The following is a 20,280-nucleotide window of genomic DNA, read 5'->3' on the forward strand; positions in this document are numbered from 1 at the left end:
ATCTGTTAATATACTGACTACTTCTAATAAACTCTACACCCCATTCAGTATCTATTTCTGGTGTTATTAATAATTATCTTTTCTATTTATACTCACTTCTCTTCTGGCGCATGCGCATCACGTCACCTGTCATATGACCGCACATGCGCACCACTGTCAGAATCTGTCTGAAGGAATTTCGGAAACACTTTGGATCAGCGCGAACAATAAACAGTTTCTAAAGATTCGGACCGATCGATTGTAGTCTTATCGTTCTTCTGTCTTGGATTCAACTTCAGTAAGTAGCGAGTGAATCGTTGTGCTCCACGTTGCGTCCAGTATTTCAAAACAAGAGGATGTTAATGCGTTTTTACTTCCCCAAAGCGGAACTAAATACGAGACCAACTCACCAACTTCTATCTTAAATAAACAAACAGATTTTACCAGTAAGTTAGTGATTTAAGAACACCGTGAAACACCATGAGTAAACAGTAAGTAAAAAACCTGACCGTCGATAGTGGTGTTGGGATCTTGGAGACTTGGGAAAACCACGAGGACTTTCCCACTTTTTCAAAGTACTAACTTTTCTTATTTACCTGGTAAAATTGTGCTGTCTTCTTCTGGCGTTGGGTGTAAAACGTACACCTTGGAATCAGCAACAACATTAAACATGATTCTATGGGTTTATACTCTCTGACAAGATCGGATTGTCTTGTTTAAGAAACAAATATGTATGGTTTCCTGAATGTTGCTGTGGAGAATTTGTCAGATCTTCATGTATAGAGAAAGCATGCTGTAGTTTAATCCCATATGAACATAATGCAGGTCCAGATAGTGCTGTTTATAGTGTGTCTGATGCAGAATACAGTGAAAATAGTGAGAGAGACATGACGTAATGATTTTACCTTGAGAAACCGGTTTTTGCTGACAAGCTGGAAAGGCATAATTCTTGAAAAGGCGTTTCTCATGGATGGAGTGTTAAATGGAGTCAGCAACATGTCGTTCAGGGTCATGTTAATCCTCTTAAAACACTTTTGTTGGTAAAAAGAACCTTGGATAAGTAAGTTAACACCAGGAGTGAGTGGTTTGAGGGATCGTTTACCCCAAAATTAAATGTTGTTGTGCCAAACCTGAATGACTTTCACAAAAGCAGCTGTAAGGCAGAATTTACCTCAGTGATTCTTATCTTTCATTGCATCTTTTGTCTGTTTGTGTTGCACAAAAAAGCAGTAATGCATTTTTTGGCTGAAATATTCTTTTAAGTTTGTTGATTTGTGTCTACCTTGTCGGAATCTGAAACAGGAAAAGGCTGCAAAAATGAAGGAAAAGAGAAAAGAGATCTGTTTCCTGTGTGTAAACGGGCAAAAAGTCTTTTTACTGCAGTTTTACTACAGTGCATGTGAGATTTATACTGTTAACTTTTGACTGTTATGTGCTAGTCGATAATTGACTTGTGGTGTCGTCAGTATTTGTTTATTCATTAATGTTTTATGAGTATTTCTGCTCTTCAGGCTTCTTTGCAATCAAATACACCCCAAAAATGGCATGCGTCTAATGTTGTCACAAAATATCTATCTATATAGAAACGTCACACTTCTTTTATTTCTCTCACACCCATCTCACACCTTTGTTAACAGTGTTTTAAACAGCACGGACATACACATTCGGTTTTAGGGCGTATTATCAGAGCTGAGAAAATGCGTTGTCTGTACTGTTTATGTCCTCTTGGTGTTCTCTGAGGTGTCATTTTTTTAACATGTTTTTATTGACATAATTACACTTTCAGTCAAGTTTTTGAGGGGTAAGATTTTTAATGCTGTTTTTTAAAAAGTCTCTTCTGCTCACCAAGCCTGCATTTATTTGATTTAAAGTGCAGCAAAAAAAATAAATAAATAAATTTTTACTATTTAAAATGTTTTTTTAAAATGTAATTTATTCTTGTGATTTCAAAGCTGAATTTTTAGCATCATTACTCCAGTCTTTAGTGTCAAATGATCCTTCAGAAATCATTCTAATATGCTGATTTGCTTCTCAAACAACATTTATTATCATTATTATGTTGAAAACAGCTGAGTAGATTTTTTTTTCAGGTTTCTTTGATGAATATAAAGTTCAGAAGAACAGCATTTATCTGAAATAGAAATCTTTTGTAACATTGTAAGTGTCTTTATCATCACTTTTGATCAGTTTAAAGCATCCTTCCTAATAAAAGTAATTAATTTCTATAATTTTTTCATCTGACTCGAAGCTTTTGAATGGTATAGTGAATGATGTTACAAAAGCTTTTTATTTCTGATAAATGCAGATCTTTGGATCTTTCTGTTCATCAAAGAATTCTGAAAAAAATGTACTGTTTTAAATATTGATAATAATAAAAATTGTTTCTTGAACAGCAAATCAGCATATTAGAATGATTTCTAAAGAATAATGTGACCCTGAAAACTCAAGTAATGATGCTGAAAATTTAGCTTTGATTGCAGGAATTAATTACATTTTAAAATATATTCAGATAGAAAGCAGTTATTTTAAATAGTAAAAGTATTTCACAATATTACTGCTTTTGCTTTATTTTGAATTAAATAAATGAAGGCTTGGTGAGAAGAAGAGACTTAACATAAAACATAAAAACAAAAATCGTACTGTTCAAAAACATTTGACTGGTAGTGTACAACAGATGATCACTTTTCATGCTGAATTTCTTTATTTTCCTTATATATTTTAACTTTTTCAGCTAAAATTTCATCATTTACTCAGCTTTATGTCACAAAGGTTGCAGTTAAAACTTGCATTTTGCTCTGTATGACTTCAAAAGTTGGAAAAGTCATGAATGAGTTGTATCAACTAATTCTGTAGTACTTAATGGAGTTTCACATTAAAGAAGATATTTTGAGCAACATGAGGCTGAGTAATGATGGCAGTATTACCTTCATATTCCAAGTGGTAAATCTCCAAGGGAAAGCTTTTTCTGTGGGCACCTTTGTTTGTGTAGGTATGAATGGTTTCTGAACTTTAACCTCTGACCTCCAGACCCCAGAGCGTAGAGCTTAAAGCCACAGGAGGGGCGGCAAACTTGGACACCAGCAAGATGGCAGATATGACAGTGGAGGACATCACACTGAGAGCCAACCAAGTTACAGATGAGGTATGCTTAGTGATATAACAGAAAGATGTTACTTTTGTTTTATTAGAGATTATTTGGCAAGTTCCTGTGTATGTGCCAACTCATTGTTTGTGACAGCAAAGTCACTACAAAGTCTTTTTCTCTTTTACTCACAATTTTATTGCTCTGTTTCTCAAGCTTATAATACTTTTCTTATACTAACAGTTGTAAAATAATTTTCTTCATGTCTTCTTGATATCAGATAATGATAACACAATCCTTTCTTGCTTTACTCATAACTTTGTCTCTTTTTTTCCTTCTTGCTGCCTCTGAAGGGACTCACATGAGCCTGTGTGCTGTAATAAAGACTAATAGCATGAAGGAGACACTGTGCTCATGCACCACAGCATGGGTGACTGGGGGTAAACTAGAGATCCATGAAACCCCCATCCACTTTTTTTATTGTGACATTACATGTTCTTACTGTGATTGCACAATTAGTGTTTATACACCATTAGAATAGAACTTCCTAAGTCAAAAGTATCAGTTATGTCAGTATGACTCCTCATTGTGCACATCTTGTGTTCTTTGCATGGTTTCATAGCACTGTCTAGGCTTTTCACATTTCTAACCATTTCTGTATTTATCTGTATCTTTTATCTCTTAAATATCTACCCTTTGTGGCTTTATAAGCCAAAGACACACTGACATGTTTAGTGTGCAGTTTTATTTGATGTTTGCATGCAGAACTCAAATTAATGTTCAACAGAATAGGCCCTGTGTCACATTCCCGTGATTTGAATATGTGCCTTTTGTTTATTTCAGTCACTTGAAAGCACTAGGCGGATGCTACAAATGGCAGAGGAGGTAAAATTTCCATTGAAACCTGGAAGCTTTACTGTTATATAATGTACAGAGTTATGAATGTTTACAACCACCTGCATTTGAGTTATACAAGCATATGTATATTTTCAGAGCCGGGAGACAGGGGTCAAAACAATGACCATGCTGGATGAACAGGGAGGTGAGTGACTGCACCATTCCTTCTTTGTTACATAAAACCATTGCTATTATCAGTAAAAACTTGTTTTAGGAGATCCTTGCTCATTTTATTGTTGAAACCCACTTCATTCTGTCTTGTTAAGAGCAACTGAGGCGAGTCGAACAAGGAATGGACCAGATCAATCAGGACATGAGGCAGGCCGAGAAGAACTTGACTGATCTGTCCAAATGCTGTGGCCTGTGTGTGTGCCCATGTGACAGGTTCGCTATTATAATCCAATTCTAGCTCTTGGATTTAAAATATTGTGTTTTGTTGAATCATATAACATTAAATTCAGTTTTATTTTTGTGGGGACTCTCTAAATTAATGAATTGTCATAAGATGTTTCTGGGGTGAATGAGAGTATTAAAAACCCTACTTTCTTTCAGAGTGACTTCTATTGAGCATGATGGGAGATATAAGAAGACTTGGGGCACAGGTGGTGACAGCTCCAGTATGGAGGGAAAAGAGGGTGGTGTTGTATCCAGCCAACCCAGTGCTGTTCGTAACGGACAGGCTGTTTCGAGTGGGTCAGCAGGTGGATCTGGACCCTACATCAAGAGGTTTGGGAAAAAATAGCACTAAATAATAAAAAATTGAATGTTTTGATTTGAATCAGTTGTTTAAAGCAAGTAAATGAGAACCGTATGTGACGCTTTATGTCCTTGAAATAGTTATTACATTTGGCCCGATTATGAAATCTGACAGTAAAGCCACACTTTCTTGTAATTTCCATGGTGTTGCGTTACAAACGTTTGTGGACCTAGACTATTGAGACATCATTTCAGTATGCTTTCTCTTTGCTGCATGTCAGTCTATTGTGGTTGTCATATCAATATCAGATGCCAAAACATGAACACTGGTCATTTTGCTTAATCAGATGGCGTCTTCCTGCCGGCAGTTCTCGATCTAGAATTAGCTACAGATTTGTTCTCTGTTTGGTGGCATTTAGCTATTATTAGGATGCATTGTCTTCACCCGGCTACATTAAGTATTTTTGGTGGCTGACGCATATGAAATTTGACTCCACATATATGTGGTCATTCCATTCATGCTTTTGAATATTCATTTAGATGAGTCACCTTAAAGGAATAGTTCACCCAAAACTGTAAATTACCACATGATTTACTCACCCCCAAGCCATCCTAGGTGTATATGACTTTGTTTTTTCAGACAAATACAATCAGAGTTATATTATTAAAGGAGAAGTCCACTTCCAGAACAACAATTTACAAATAATTTACTCACCCCCTTGTCATCCAAGATGTTCATGTCTTTCTGTCTTAAGTCGTGAAGAAATTATGGTTTTTGAGGAAAACATTTTTCTCCATATAATGGACTTCATTGGTGCCCTGATTTTGAACTTCCAAAATGTAATTTAAATGCAGCTTCAAAGGTCTCTAAACAATCCCAGCCGAGGAAGAATGGTCTTTTGAATCACGGCGAAAGGTCACGCGGAACGTAGGCGGAAGTACATACCCAGTGTTTACAAAGCGATCATGCAAAGACTAAGGAAGTGCAAGTAAGTCAAGCGCTGTTTACAAACAAAAGTTACAACGATGTCAGGCGATTCTGAAGTTGTAGGAGAAAATAAGATCTCACAATACTCCTTTTTGAGCCAGAGTACACAGACGATGAACCTGGATGTGATTCGTAGCGGCGTGAACGCGCATCCCAGAGCTAGTGCTATACGAGCTTTTGTGCTTAAAAAGTACAGAAATTTGTATTTAAAAAAAAAAAAAAAAAAAAGGGCCGGTCGTTTCACTAGATAAGACCCTTCTTTCTTGGCTGGGATCGTTTAGAGCCTTTTGAAGCTGTATTTAAACTGCATTTTGGAAGTTCAAAATCGAAAATCGGGGGACCAATGAAGTCCATTATATGGAGAAAAATCCTGAAATGTTTTCCTCAAAAACCATAATTTCTTTACGACTGAAGACAGAAAGACATCTTGGATGACTAGGGGATGAGTAAATTATTTGTAAATTGTTGTTCTGGAAGTGGACTTCTCCTTTAAATGTCCTGGCTCTTCTAACCTTTATAATGACAGTGAGTGGGTGTTGAGATTTTGAAGCCCAAAAAACTGCATCCTTCTATCAGCTCCACACAACTCCGGTGGGTTAAAAAAGGCCTTCTGAAGTGAATCAATATGTATGTGTAAGAAAATATCCATATTTAAGACTCTATGAACTGCAAACTCTAGCTTCTGCAATTGTCGTACACAGGGTTGGGAAGTAACAGAATACACGTAATCAGAATACAAAAAAACTGTAACTGTAATCAGTTACATTTACGTCAGAAAAAACAGTAATTAGATTAGTTACATTTTGTAAAAAAAAATAATAATAATATTATCGGGAATACAATAATGATCCGAGGTGGTGATGCCTACAAGACTAATGCAGTGATGCCTACAAGATGCCTACAAGAATAATGCGGTTATTAATGCAATTCAGAGAGAGAATTTAATCATGAATGACCTCTGTGACTCTGTTCAGCTCCTTACAGAACCGCATACGTCGTTATACCACTAGTGTGCAAACTATTTTCCTACCACATTCCTATCAAGCTTGTTACGTGGTTGTCAGCATTAAAAAGTATCATCTGCATTTTTCAGAGCAATTTTTATTTGTAAAGGATGAAAATAATAGTTCATTTTTGTTAGTTATTTTATCTTTGGATCACTGCATTTCCTACAGATTTCTGCTCATTTGAAATCAGGTACAGATGAAGCAGCGCTGTAAGATTACATTCGATTGAATCCATTATTGAGATAGCAACTGCTTGTGTAAATAAGTGTTGTACCTGTTTAAATCATGCTTTCATCCGAAAATATTCAGTATCTAGAAGGAGCAAACAAATTCCTTAAACTATCCTCCTAAACCTCCCACTCATGTATATTACTATCATTGTAATCTTCACATTCTTTCTGAATGGATCTCAGTGATTCATCTGTATCAAGCTAGCTGACTATGTTTGGCATGTGAGTTCTTGTTAAATATGCAGGTATATTATGGGCCGTTGGCATGAATTGTACTCTTGATGGAGTGGTAGTGCAGCGCTCTTGGAGCGAGTGAAAATCACGATGCTCCGGCTTTTAAAAAATCCGCTCCTCGCTTCGTCCAAAAACACACCACTCCGCTCCACTCACATACTCTGCTTTGCACTATCCCTTTATGCAAAAAGTGCTTTTTATAGTATCACATCCTCAGGTGTATTCTGTGTATAATAAAGATGCACTATATGCTTTATTGACATTTCTGCTTTCTCAAAAGAGTAACGAATGATGCACGAGAAGATGAGATGGAGGAAAATCTGGACCACGTGGGCAGCATCATTGGAAATCTGAAGAATTTGGCCTTGGATATGGGCAATGAGATTGACAAACAGAACAAGACCATTGACCGCATCACTGATAAGGTAAAGCTACACCTTCAAACAACCAAAGGTCTAATGAAGTAGACCTCTGAGCATATGAATTTTTTTTTTAAATTAACATTGTATTGTTTTGAAACAAATTAAAAATATAATATTTTCCCCAGGCTGATATGAATAAAGCTCGCATTGATGAAGCCAACCAGCGAGCCAACAAACTTCTGTAGAGAATGAACACTGCCAGCATCACTCAGGAGCCTGATTGTTTGATCTCTCTCTCTCTCTCTCTCTCTCTCTCTCTCTCTCTCTCACACACACACACACACACACACACACACACACACAACATACACACACTTCCCAGCAATGAATTGCAGCAAGTGAGTTAAGTTCTTTCAATGCCATCTGTGCCTTTTTGCCGTTCTATTGTAAATAGTTAACATGTGCACACACAGATCTATTCCAGAGCCTCCTGTACAATCGAGTCTTCACCCTTAGTATGTGAGACAAATATGCTGGACGCATCGAGTGCAGTTTTTTCTGCGGCTTTGCTCACTGCTGTCCCCTCAGTCTGTAATGGATGAAGTCAAATCTCTCGGGATGGTGATGGGTTTTGTCCGTCCCCCTCCCTGCACTTCAGTCAACATGGCTAATTGTTTCACTAATCGGAATGAGGGGCCAAAGACTTATGACAGAACTTTGAAATGTTCTGGTATGCCCTTATAGCCGTTGATGTATGTTTGGGCTAATGATATGTTTGGTTTTAATGTCTTTTTGTTTTGTTTTTCTGTTTAGCTGTATCTGTGACTGATTATACTTATATTTAATTATCCTAAGACATTAATGGGCCTTGTGAATACAGTTAGTCCTGTTCATTGTTTGGGGGGAAATGTATGGTAGGGTCCTTTTTAATGGCATAATTTACCATGCTATATAGTAATAGGACATTTCAATGTATCTATTTTACTGCTAATAAAGCCAGTATAATCATTTCTTGACATTTAATTTCTTCATTTCATTTCTTTTTTTGTGTGTGTAGAAGTGACTTTACCAGTAGAGGGCGCTAACACATTTTGTTCTTTTATGACTTGATTTGACTTGTTTGATGCCTGTATATACACCAGTGTGTTTTCCAAAGCAAGCATAGCGAGATAAACTTATTGTATATTATTTTTAGCTTTTAGTCTCTTCCATATAGTAATATAAGTTCAAAATATACACAATGTGACATCATGCCAGTAAGGCTGTTCACAATATGTTTTGTGACACAGTATAGTTATCAGACTTAATCAGAATTTTTGCTGTTTTAGTTGTGTTCTAAAATTATGTCTGTTGCTTGCTGCGATTTGTTAACCATAACCTAAAATATTTTTGCAAAATGTACTTAAATGATCATCAAGCCCTTCAATTCACGTTCCCAGCTTTCCCATGTATGCCAGTGAGACTGTGTTTTTGTGTATGTGTAGAGTTTAAAAGTGTAGTCATTTAAGAAATTCAAACAATAAATACCGTTTTGTGGCTCTTTAATGTGTCATGACAGATTAGTGTATTGATTTAGATCAATAACACATAAGTCTTCTTTACTTAATGCATGAAAAAACATGAATGAACATCAGACTGTGTTTTATTTCAACCGTGGAAAGATGTCGATACACACAATGTTTCAAGTTTAATCGCACCAAAGTTAATATACTCTCCTGTCTGATCTCCTGGACAGAACGTTATGATTGCTCAGATCGCCTGTTAATTATGAAAAAAAGATGCGTCATAACAGAAGTGTTTGGAATGGCAACATTAAAAGAACAATAATTTGGTGCTTAAATGCCTGCTAATGTCTCTAATGCCTGCAAATACTATTTGTCATTATGTTGCGGGAAGAACAACTATCCCATGTAAAACAAATGCCAAGTTCTGTCAAGAAACACTAGATGGCGCTGGTGTCACAGCATTAAGCTACCTGGCACAAGCTGATTGGTTCATGTTGCATACACAGCCAATAAGCTTGCTGCTTTACATTTAAATAGATGGTTAGCATTCACTAGAGCAGCTCACAGCGCGCTTTCAGAGTTACTCTAAACCCTCCACCTCCCCAGCTCCACCTGTATAGATCTGCTATAAGTTATTATATATCAGTATTAAAATCTTCAGAGTTGTCATGACAGAAATATGTTTATAACAACATTATTTTCAACTTAGCCTACCTTGGTTGAGTGCTAAGGGCTGTTTTTTTTGTTAATTCCAGCTTTCATCTGTTTTTACTTGGACTGACTCTTTTCTGGTCTTCCTCAGGAGGATTACATAGTAGCCTAGTTATTTGAATCATTTGAGGCCTCAAGAACTAGGACAGCTCCTTTGTTTCAACTCCCTTTGAGACTTTATGCGTCTGCTGTTTAGGAGACTGCTGAAGAGGGTCCACATATGCTGTGAAGCCTGGAGGAACCGTCCACAGATTATCAGCCAGACTTGTTCCTTGTGAGTCTGACAAATGTAATACAACGTGGGATGTAATGTAAAAACCAAATTCAGTATATAGATGGATAAGAGAGAGACAGACAGAGGTATTATTTTTATCTCATCCCTTTGGTTTGGTTTTCCTATTGTGATGGTCCAAACTTGATGGAACCTTCAGGTTTGGCGTTGGTGTATTTTATCATTTACAAACTTTAGATTCAACAGCAACAATATGACGTACCAGTATTTTTTGTTGGTATAAAGGCTTGCAAATACAGCTAGAGTATTTGATGTTACTCACAACATGTATAGAAAAACTTGATATGTACAGTTGAAGTCAAAAGTTCACATACACCTTGTAGAATCAGCAAAATGTTAATAATTTTACAATTTATAAAAATGACCCTGTTCAAAAGTTTACATACACTTGATTCTTAATATTGTGTTGTTACCTGAATGAAATCCTTCAGTTCCCACAATTTTTTTTTTTACAATTTTTGTGTATTTGAACCCTTTCCAACAATGACTGTATGATTTTGAGATCCATCTTTTCACACTGAGGACAACTGAGGGACTCATATGCAACTATTACAGAAGGTTCAAATGCTCACTGATGCTTAACATGAATTAAAGAAGAAGTCCACTTCCAAAACAAAGATTTACAGATAATGTACTCACCCCTTTGTCATCCAAGATGTTTTCTTCATATAATGGACTGATATGGTGCCCTGATTTTGAACTTCCAAAATGCAGTTTAAATGCGGCTTCAAACGATCCCAGATGCGGTTGTAAATGATCCCAGCTGAGGAAGAAGGGTCTTATCTAGCAAAACAATCTTTTTTTTTTTCTTTGTAAAAGTACAATTTAAATACTTTTTATTCTCAAAAGCTTGTCTTGCCTCGCTCTCGTTAAACTCTGTATTCTGGCTCAAGACAGTTAGGGTATGTTAGCCACAGCCATTTCACCCTGCAGCCCAAGACTGGCTGCCCACTAAAGCTAAGCAGGGCTGAGCCTGGTCAGTACCTGGATGGGAGACCACCTGGGAAAACTAGGTTGCTGTTGGAAGAGGTGTTAATGAGGCCAGCAGGGGGTGCTCACCCTGTGGTCTTTGTGGGTCCTAATGCCCCAGTGTAGTGATGGGGACACTATACTGTAAAAAGCACCGTCATTTGGATGAGATGTTAAACCAAGGTCCTGACTCTCTGTGGTCATTAAAAATCCCATAGCACTTCTTGTAAAGAGTAGGGGTGTATCCCCGGTGTCCTGGCCAAATTCCCTCCTCTGGCATTTATCAATCATGGCCTCCTAATAATCCCCATTCACTGAATTGGTTCTATCACTCGCTCTCCTCTGGTGTATGGTGAGCAGACTGGCGTCGTTGTCCTGTGGCTGCTGTCACATCATCCAAGTGGATGCTGCACACTGGTGGTGGCTGAGGAGAGATCCCCTCATATGATCGTAAAGCGCTTTGGGCGTATAGCAATACACAATGAAAGCGCTATATAAATGTGATCATTCATTCATTCATTAATTCATGTTCAATCGTATTTTCTCCCTCAACTTCAAAAATCATTTCAAAATCATCCTACATCACTGCAGAAGTACCGACCCAGTCTTTGCAAAGTAAACATGCAAAGAAGATCAAACACCCTTAAAGGGGTCATCGGATGCTAAGTTCACTTTTACATGCTGTTTGAACATTAATATATGTGTTGGCAGTGTATGTACAAATACCCTATAATGATAAAAATCCATGCAGTGGTTTTTAATTAATCTGTAAAAATAATATCCCCTTTTTCAAATCGAGCCATTCTCAGATGCCTGTCGTTGTGGCGTCACACCCACAGAGGCCGCTCCCATGATAGTTGATTGACATGAGCGTTTTACCTCAGATCAGCTGTAACAGTTCAACCTATTTTGTTTCAATGCCGGAGCAGGGATGTAAGTTAGACAAGAATATCTCCGATTGAGCGATTGAGGTGTTGTGTTGCTGGATGTAATAATGAACGTAGTGGTCGTCATTTACTCCCGACATCTGAGCCGCTGAAGATGCAGTAGATTACGTTTGTTTGTGAATGGAATGCGCCTCCTGATCTACATATATCCGTCTATGTTCGCATGAATCATTCATGATCCAGCTTCACTTACAGCAGAAGTGAGTATAAGGGTTTTTTTTATGAATCTTTGCGATCGCCTTTCCTAATAATGTGCTAGTTAGCAAGTTTAGCGGCTAAACATGGCTAAATGCGGCTAAAGTAAACAGGCTGGTCACTCCACAGAGAGAAGAGAGGGGCGGGGCGAGCAGAGCTCATTTGCATTTAAAGCAGCCTCGACCAGAATGAGATGATTTTTGCAGAGCAAGGTAAAAAGGGTGTTGTTTTACACATCCATTAAGAATTTTTAACCAAAGTATATTATTGACTTTTCATTAAGACCCTAAAGAATCATACCAACTTGTGGAAAATGGGGATCCAATGACCCCTTTAACAAAAAAGGAAAAACAGCGATATAAGATGATTTTAAAGTTGAGGGAGAACACGAGATGGGAGTTTTTCGACATACCCTACCTGTCATGAACAAAACAAAAACAGTCCAGGCAGAGTAAGATAAAACGAGCATTTGACATTAAAAAGTATATAAATTGTATTATTTTTATGAAAATAACCGATCGTTACACTAGATAAGACCCTTCTTTCTCGGCTGGGATCGTTTACAACCGCATTTGGGATCGTTTGAAGCCGCATTTAAACTGCATTTTGGAAGTTCAAAATCGGGGCACCATATCAGTCCATTATATGGAGGAAAAATGCTGAAATTTTTTCCTCAAAAAACATAATTTCTTTAATAATTCTGTAATAGTTGCATTTGAGTCCTCAGGCCCTCAGGTCCTCAGTGTGAAAAGATGGATCTCAAAACAACACAGTCATTGTTGGAAAGGTTTCAAATACACACAAAAATGCTGAAAAACCAAAGACTTTGTGGGATCTGAAGAATTTTTCTGTAGAACAGCAGGCAGTTTAACTGTTCAGGACAAACAAGGGACTCATGAACAACTATCACTAAAAAAAAAAAAAAAAACACAGCTGTGGATCATTTAGGTAACAACAACTTTTGAACGGGGTCATTTTTATTAAATTCAACTATTATTTTCTCTTGTGGACTATATGTAAACATCTTTTATGTAAAATATCTAATTCAGATCAGAACTAAATTAAAAATAACATGCATTTTGTATGACGCCTCTTATTTTACAATAATTAACAAGGTGTATGTAAACTTTTGACTTCAACTGTATTAGAACACAGAAATAAATTCACAAAGTTAAAAGGACAGCTCAGGGTATTTTCCCATGTAGGTCAAAAACATTTCCCACCCCCCCTTTGCCACCTCACTTCCGGTTTAGAATGGTTGACCACAAAAAGTACCAGAGGCAGGTGCAATACCTGTCATTATCTAATCATTTAGATATGTAACTATGGCTTCAACCACTGGTTCATCAACCTATTATATAAGTTCATACACATGATTTTGAAGAACATACAACTTGGAACTTACAACTGGAGAAAATATCAGAGGTGTGTGTTGAAGTGGCATGTGGTTATGGGTTGGGCAAATACCTTCAACAGCCCCTTCCTGACTACGTCACTAATCGGAAGTTATGAGAAAGAAGAGTAAATATACTGTTTCTCCTTTTTGTGTACCCACAACTCTCTCTGAGGGATTTTTGTGATGCAAAAAGGGAAACTTTAACATGTACAACTGAAAGACCAAAACACTCAGAACTCTGGAGCATCTTGAGAGTAAGTTCACAGATACACATACACTTACAGTAGCTAAAAGAGTTATAAAAGTAGCCAAATATTCTACTTTGTAGACAGTGCTCACTTTTACTTTTTCTTGTGTTGAAATTCTTTTGCGCTTAATAGCTTAGTAGTGCGAATTAAGTTAAACTGATTGTTTCCGAGGTAGGAATCATGTTTTGATTGAACCATACCATTCTGATTCGGAGGCTAAGAATAATGTAGTTTTTTAATAAATTGTTTTGGATATTTTTAAAGAAAAATTGTTTTATTTTCCTTATAATTGTCTTGTGTTCACATGAAATTTAGGGTAGTGATATTTCCATGCATTTCTGTGGGAATCTGTTTATATGAAAATGTATCATATTAAATTTGACGTTTCTTACTTTTTCCAGAGTGTATGTAAAATCCCAGCAGAATCCAAATCCAGCAGAATGGCAGACATGTCAGTGGAGGAGATGACAATCAAAGCCAACCATATAACAGATGAGGTAAGTTTGTTATCTGATTCCATAAGGATCTATAAGAAGGTGATGATATGATTGCTTCTTGTTTTTATTAGTTGCTGTTTTCAAGTTCCTGTACAATTCCCAGCTTATATGAAAGCAATGTTCTTTCATTTCTGTAAACTGAAGATAAAAACTTTTCTTTTTGGCCCATCTTGTTATTTTGTAAGTCAATTGTGGTTTAGTGAGAAGTGTGGAAATAGTTTTGTACAACCACAGTTCATGGTTGTGGTTTTAATCTTCATTCCATCTGAAATATTTAACACATACTTTTTTCCTATATGTGTGCAAGCAGAACGGAAGCTTATTTGTGTAATGAGATATAATATTCACAACCAGTCAAAGGTTTTTGAACAGTAAGACTTTTAATGTTGTTGAAGAAGTCTATTCTGCTCACCAAGCCTGCATTTATTTGATCCTAAGCACAGCAAAAACAGTAAAATGTAATATTTGTACTATTTTTTACTATTAAAATATAACTGTTTTATATTTGAATATATTTTAAAATGTAATTTATTCCTGAGTTTCGAAGCTGAATTTTTAGTATCATTACTCCAGTCGCATGATCCTTCAGAAATCATTCTAATATTGTGATTTGCTTCTCAAACATTTATTATTTTGTTGAAAACAGCCAAGTAGAATTTTCTTTTTTCAGGTTTCTTTGATGAATAGAAAATTTAGACCCTTGCTAAATAAAAGTATTATTTTCTATCATTAATTTAATTTAGCTTTGATCACAGGAACACATTTCATTTTAAAATATATATTTAAAAAGAAACCAGTTATATTAAATAGTAAAAATATTTCACATTATTACTGATTTTGCTGTTTTTGAATCAAATAAATGCAGGCTTGGTGAGCAGAAGAGACTTCTTTAAAAAACTCCAAAAATTATACTGTTCAAAAACTTTTGACTGGTAGTGTATATATAAGAAAAGAGGAATTTTTATCTCACAATTTAGACTTTTTTCTCTAAATTCTGAGTTTGCAATTCTGTTTTTTTTTTCATCACAGAATAAAAAGTAAAAAAGGTAATTGCAACTTTTACTTTACAGTTCTTTTTCTCAGGAATTACAGACTTTCTTCTTTTAGAACTGCAGCATTCTTCTGATGACAGAATTTGGAGAGATAAACTCAGAATTGCAAGGGGAAAAGTCATAGTTAAATTATTTATTTTCTTTATCACATGGTGTACAAAAAGCTTCCACAAATATCTGACATTAACGTTTGATTAACTTTCTTTGGCTTTGTTTTTCAGTCGCTTGAAAGCACTAGACGAATGGCACAAATGACACAGGAGGTAAGTCTTATTTTAACCAGTTAACACATGAGTACTCCTTAAAAACATGATGTTTACTTTTTTTCCTTATAGGAAAAAAAATCATACTGTGTTCACTTTAAATCCATTAACATATTTATCAGGTCAAGTCAAGTTGAGCTTTATTGTCATTCTGCTACATGTGTGGACATATAGTGGAACAAGATGTCGTGTCTTACAGGACCACGGTGCTACGTATTAGTTAAACATAATATAAACATACAACAGTACATGAGTAATAAAAGCATATCACTTTCATGAGCATATCACTTATAACTTACCTGCATAATATTATAATTAAACTTTATTTGTAGTGTTTCTTCAATGCACAATGCACATTTCTTAATAATATACATAAGATGTGTTTTATTATCATTATTAATAAGGACTGAATGATCTCTGTATAATATTTAAATGCAAGATATTTCAAGTATATCTCAAGTATATTTGCAACAATTCCACTTTAGCACAATCAAATGTACTTCACTGTATCTTTAGTTTGACCTCAGCTTTACTTACACACATTTAAAATGCATTAAGTACAAAACTAGTTGTTTCAATTTTAGCAGACTTTAAGTAAACCAGTTTTTAGTATACCATTTGTACAATTGCAGGTTATTTTTATTAGCCACATAAAGATGTAAATGTACTTCTTGTATACTTCTTGTAGCACAAAATAAATGTATGTTAGTATTTTTATTTATGTTTTCCACTAGGAAAACTTGAAATGCTACTGTCATTTGCTCATTGCTTTGAGTTTATTTGAAGCTTTTGTATTTTTGCAGAGTTTGGACGTTGGGGCCAAAACTTTGATTATGCTAGATGAGCAGGGAGGTGAGTCCTTTTACACCTGATTCCTGATAACTACCTCAATATCCCACAATTTGGAGGCCTGTTTAGACACTAAATCATTATTGTAGCTCTTTATGGATGTTGTTTATGGTACGAGTAAATAACCATGATAACTTGCTTAAACTAGAGTCAGAATTGCCATATCTTAGTGAAATTTAATGTTTGAAATATAGTAATTTCTGAATTTAGAGTTTAAAGGAGAACTCCACTTCCAGAACAACAATTTACAAATAATTTACATACCCCCTTGTCATCCAAGATGTTCATGTCTTTCTGTCTTCAGTCGTAACGAAATTAGTCGTAAAGAAAAGTTCAAAATCAGGGCACCAATGAAGTCCATTATATGAAGAAAAATCCTGAAATGTTTTCCTCAAAAACCATAATTTCTTCACGACTGAAGACAGAAAGACATGAACATCTTGGATGACAAGGGGGTGAGTAAATTATTGAGTAAATTATTTGTGAAATGTTGTTCTGGAAGTGGACTTCTCCTTTAATGTGAAAGCGAAAAATGTATTAACATAAATGTAACAAGTTTAGGTTGGGCATGCAAATTTGCTGCATTGACCAACAGAAAGCTGCTTGATCTGTGTGAGAGATGTATACTATACTATACACTTTTTTTTGCCTGTGAAATTTTGCTAATGTGATGTGATGCTACACATCTATTCTCTTTTTCTCTGGTTTAGAAAAACTAAGAAAAGTGGATCAGGAAGTGGAGCTGATCAAGCAGGACATGAAACAGGCCCGAAAAAATCTGAATGAACTGTCGAAATGCTGCGGCCTGTGTTTGTTCCCATTTAACAGGTTGGTTAGAACGTATGTCTAATGAATGACAATGAGTTATATATTTGAAGTAGCATTTCCTGTGTGATTACAACACAATTAAAGAAACCACAAGTATTAAGACTTGTATGGTTTAATATAACGTAAATGATGTCTCTTACTGAAATATGTAGTAGAAAACCCATGAACCATTTACCTTATTTTAAAAATCCACATTTTTCTACAGTTACATATTTTGGACAATGGGGGGCGCCATTATTTCTATGTCAAATGGTTGCACTCTGTGACCTACTGGCACTACCTGTTGCTATTTTTACCACAGCACAACTCAAGCAACCCAGAAAATAAAATGCTGATATGATGGCACATTGTGCTGTTTTTGGTTGTAATTTTCAGTTGAAGGGCAGCAAAAAAAATGATGTAATTCTATTGCTTTTCTAATGGTAAGAAGAGGAGGAAAGAATGGGAAGATGCCTATGGACGAATAAAACTTCCTAAAGACCCTCTTTGTTCTCTCCAATTCAGCCCTGATGCCTTTAAAGCTTTTAGTAGACCACAGCAGCTGAAAGATCTTACAAATGGCAGAGACAAGAAATGCTAGATAACATCCTGGCAGGATGTAAACGGTGCCCGTAATGGTACCGAAATGGTGCCCCCATAGTCCAAAATATGTCTAAAACAATGTGGATTTTTAAAATAACAAATGGCAAATGTTGTGTTTTGGAGACTAGTTCCCAGTGTCAAATGCTGGTCAACTGATATCCTCATCAGGTTCTTAACTAACTTAACCATTAAGAATTTCTTGGTCTATCAGCTTCACTGAAAATACCGTGCTGGTAGAACAGCTTCATCACTTATGTTTTGTTGGTGAATACACTATATTCTGCATATATCTGAATGGATTCTCTTTCTCTAGACTGAAGTCTACCAAGAGAAAAAAACAGGTCAGGGAACCAAAGGACAGCAAGCAGAATGTGGTATCCAGCCAACTGACTGCCGTTCGCAATGGGCAGACTGTTTCTGCTGGGTCAGTGGCCCCCACTGGCCCTTACTTTAAGAGGTAAAAGAAAATTAGCACTGGGAGGGACAGAATTCAGCTCTCATATTCATCCAGTGTGACTGTCTCTTCATATCATAAAGTTATGATAAAGCTGGAGATTTGTGTTATGCATTGCAATATGGCATAAACTGTTAATTTATATGGATACCCATATGCTTACCTAATAGATGTGGCCTTAAAGGTCTTAGTTGGAAATTCAAGTCATGCTTGTTTTGTTTCTGTTAGAATAATAAATGATGATCGAGAAGATGAGATGGAAGAGAATCTGGATGAGGTGAGCAACCACCTTACGACTTTAAAGAGCATGGCACTGGACTTCCATGACAAGATTGAAAAACAAAACCAAAAAATTGGCGACATCGCTGATAAGGTATAGTTACTCTTATTAAATGACAAGATGGAATTTTACCTCATTGAGGTACAGTGTATTTGTGACTCTAGAGATTTAGATCTACAGTAGCTGGCAATACACACCTTAGTGACAACTTTTTCTTCTTTTTTTTTTTTTGCTAGGTTTCAGCAGTCACAACTGAAGTTGCTGCTACGGAAAAACAAGCCAGAAAACATCAATAAGAAAAATACAGTAAGGACTGCCAAAAGTTAAAGCCAGTATGAAATAATAATAATTCACACTACGCTTTTTCTACAGATCTTAGTGTGAACAAAGCTTGATCGAAGTATATGTCTCATGTTCTTTGGACAAAATGAAAAGTGTCCATATGACAGGACAGATCAGCGTGTAAATTATAAATAAGCTAATACTTCAAAAAATATCAATGAATGAATCTCTTTTATTTTTAATACTCCAATAAATCACAATTTCTTCATGTTGTAGGCCTGCTTTTAATTTTTTGGGCTTTGGCCTTTGTATTCAAATGACCAGCAGAGGTTGCTGTTGGACAGTTTTGAAATCCAACCACAAAAAGTGCTTCCTAAGATGGAGGCCTGAAGAAGAATGTAGCATGTTCTCTGCTTATGTAAGAGAATTTTCTCAAAACTGATCATGCAGTACAAAACAAAAATGCAGTACTGAAAGCAAAACAAAACAATTCTATCCTTGTCTTTCTAGCTCTCATCATTTGTGTTCTCAAAGAGAGACACTGCAGTAAAGCTGTTTCTTTGCCACTGTGAGTTGATTCGCTGAATGAATGTTTCATTTTTTATTTATTTATTTTTGTTTTTACAGTAGTAGAGCCCATTTTACAGTCTAGCCAATGGTCCTATAAACTCAAATGCTAGCTTTGCTTGCAGGCTTGTTTGTGTACTTTCTTCTAATTTATGTAATAACCACTGTTTATTATTATATAACAGTATTCTTAAATCTAAAGTTCATACTTGATATTACATACTATTATATACCTGTTATTATCACCTGTGTTTTTCTCGTCACATGAAAGTTTTCTAGTTTAGTTATGTTCTGTAGTGGTCTTTTTTTGGCCTACCACATAATTTTCTGTGGGTAAGAGCAGCAGAGTTTACTCTTAGTCTTAGTTCTATATCAAACAGCCCAATATTTTAGACTATTATTTTTTTTTTTTTCACAGATACCTATGACGGGTAGATTTTTTGGAAGTAATTCTAGACTGTAGTGATATTCAAACCAACATGACTACTGTGATATTTTATACAACAGTCCAATAAAGATGTTAATGTTGTGGAACTTACATCATAAATGCAATCTTGCCATTTACAATCTGTTTTTGCTGTCAAAAACAGTTTATAAAGCCAAATCAGGATTGACCAACATGCAGCAGACTAGTGAGTCTCAGAGACTGCAAGTGTACCATTTGGGACAGGGCCAATATGAAAATCTTCAGTAGTACTTATACTGAATGAAGCAGCGTTTTTAAAGGTGACATATCATAAAAATCTGACTTTTTCATGTTTGAGTGCTATAATCGGGTCCCCAGTGCATCTACCAACCCAGAAAACGTGTAAAAGAAAACCCAGTAGTTTGGTAAGCCTTTTCCTGCAAGCATGTGAAAAAAAAAATGAGCCACTCAGATTTTCCTCC

The 20,280-nt window shown here is 35.9% G+C and overlaps 2 protein-coding genes across 3 annotated transcripts; both read left to right on the forward strand.

Annotated features, from left to right (window-relative positions):
• Nucleotides 1-121: 121 nt before the first annotated feature.
• On the forward strand, nt 122-8,483 carry snap23.1 (synaptosome associated protein 23.1). Of its 2 annotated transcripts, none has more exons than XM_051133741.1 (8): nt 122-277; nt 3,007-3,121; nt 3,905-3,946; nt 4,055-4,103; nt 4,225-4,342; nt 4,511-4,684; nt 7,394-7,538; nt 7,661-8,483. In XM_051133741.1, exons 2-8 carry the CDS (start codon nt 3,065-3,067, stop codon nt 7,718-7,720), a joined length of 645 nt encoding a protein of 214 aa, XP_050989698.1. In that variant the 5' UTR covers nt 122-277; nt 3,007-3,064; the 3' UTR covers nt 7,721-8,483. The 2 variants fall into 2 exon arrangements, with proteins under 2 accessions (XP_050989698.1, XP_050989696.1); XM_051133739.1 differs by lacking the exon at nt 122-277 and adding an exon at nt 298-470.
• A 5,153-nt stretch (nt 8,484-13,636) lies between these two features.
• LOC127179917 (synaptosomal-associated protein 23-like) lies at nt 13,637-19,067 on the forward strand. The gene is made up of 8 exons (XM_051133743.1): nt 13,637-13,744; nt 14,140-14,235; nt 15,509-15,550; nt 16,354-16,402; nt 17,110-17,227; nt 18,123-18,266; nt 18,492-18,636; nt 18,780-19,067. The coding sequence occupies exons 2-8, from the start codon at nt 14,179-14,181 to the stop codon at nt 18,837-18,839; spliced, it is 615 nt and encodes a 204-aa protein (XP_050989700.1). The 5' UTR covers nt 13,637-13,744; nt 14,140-14,178; the 3' UTR covers nt 18,840-19,067.
• The last annotated feature ends 1,213 nt before the right edge of the window (nt 19,068-20,280 follow it).

The sequence above is a fragment of the Labeo rohita genome, chromosome 17 (genome assembly GCF_022985175.1).
Source record: "Labeo rohita strain BAU-BD-2019 chromosome 17, IGBB_LRoh.1.0, whole genome shotgun sequence".
In the NCBI taxonomy this organism is placed as follows: domain Eukaryota; kingdom Metazoa; phylum Chordata; class Actinopteri; order Cypriniformes; family Cyprinidae; genus Labeo; species Labeo rohita.

Excerpts from the sequence above, each read along its gene's own strand:
- snap23.1 (XM_051133739.1), top strand. Across the intron at positions 3,947-4,054 it reads TGCTACAAATGGCAGAGGAG|AGCCGGGAGACAGGGGTCAA; the intron begins GTAAAATTTCCA and ends GTATATTTTCAG. Across the intron at positions 7,539-7,660 it reads TTGACCGCATCACTGATAAG|GCTGATATGAATAAAGCTCG; the intron begins GTAAAGCTACAC and ends TATTTTCCCCAG.
- LOC127179917 (XM_051133743.1), top strand. The coding sequence starts at position 14,179 with ATGGCAGACATGTCAGTGGAGGAGATGACAATCAAAGCCAACCATATA. Across the intron at positions 14,236-15,508 it reads CCAACCATATAACAGATGAG|TCGCTTGAAAGCACTAGACG; the intron begins GTAAGTTTGTTA and ends TTTGTTTTTCAG. Across the intron at positions 17,228-18,122 it reads TGTTTGTTCCCATTTAACAG|ACTGAAGTCTACCAAGAGAA; the intron begins GTTGGTTAGAAC and ends CTCTTTCTCTAG.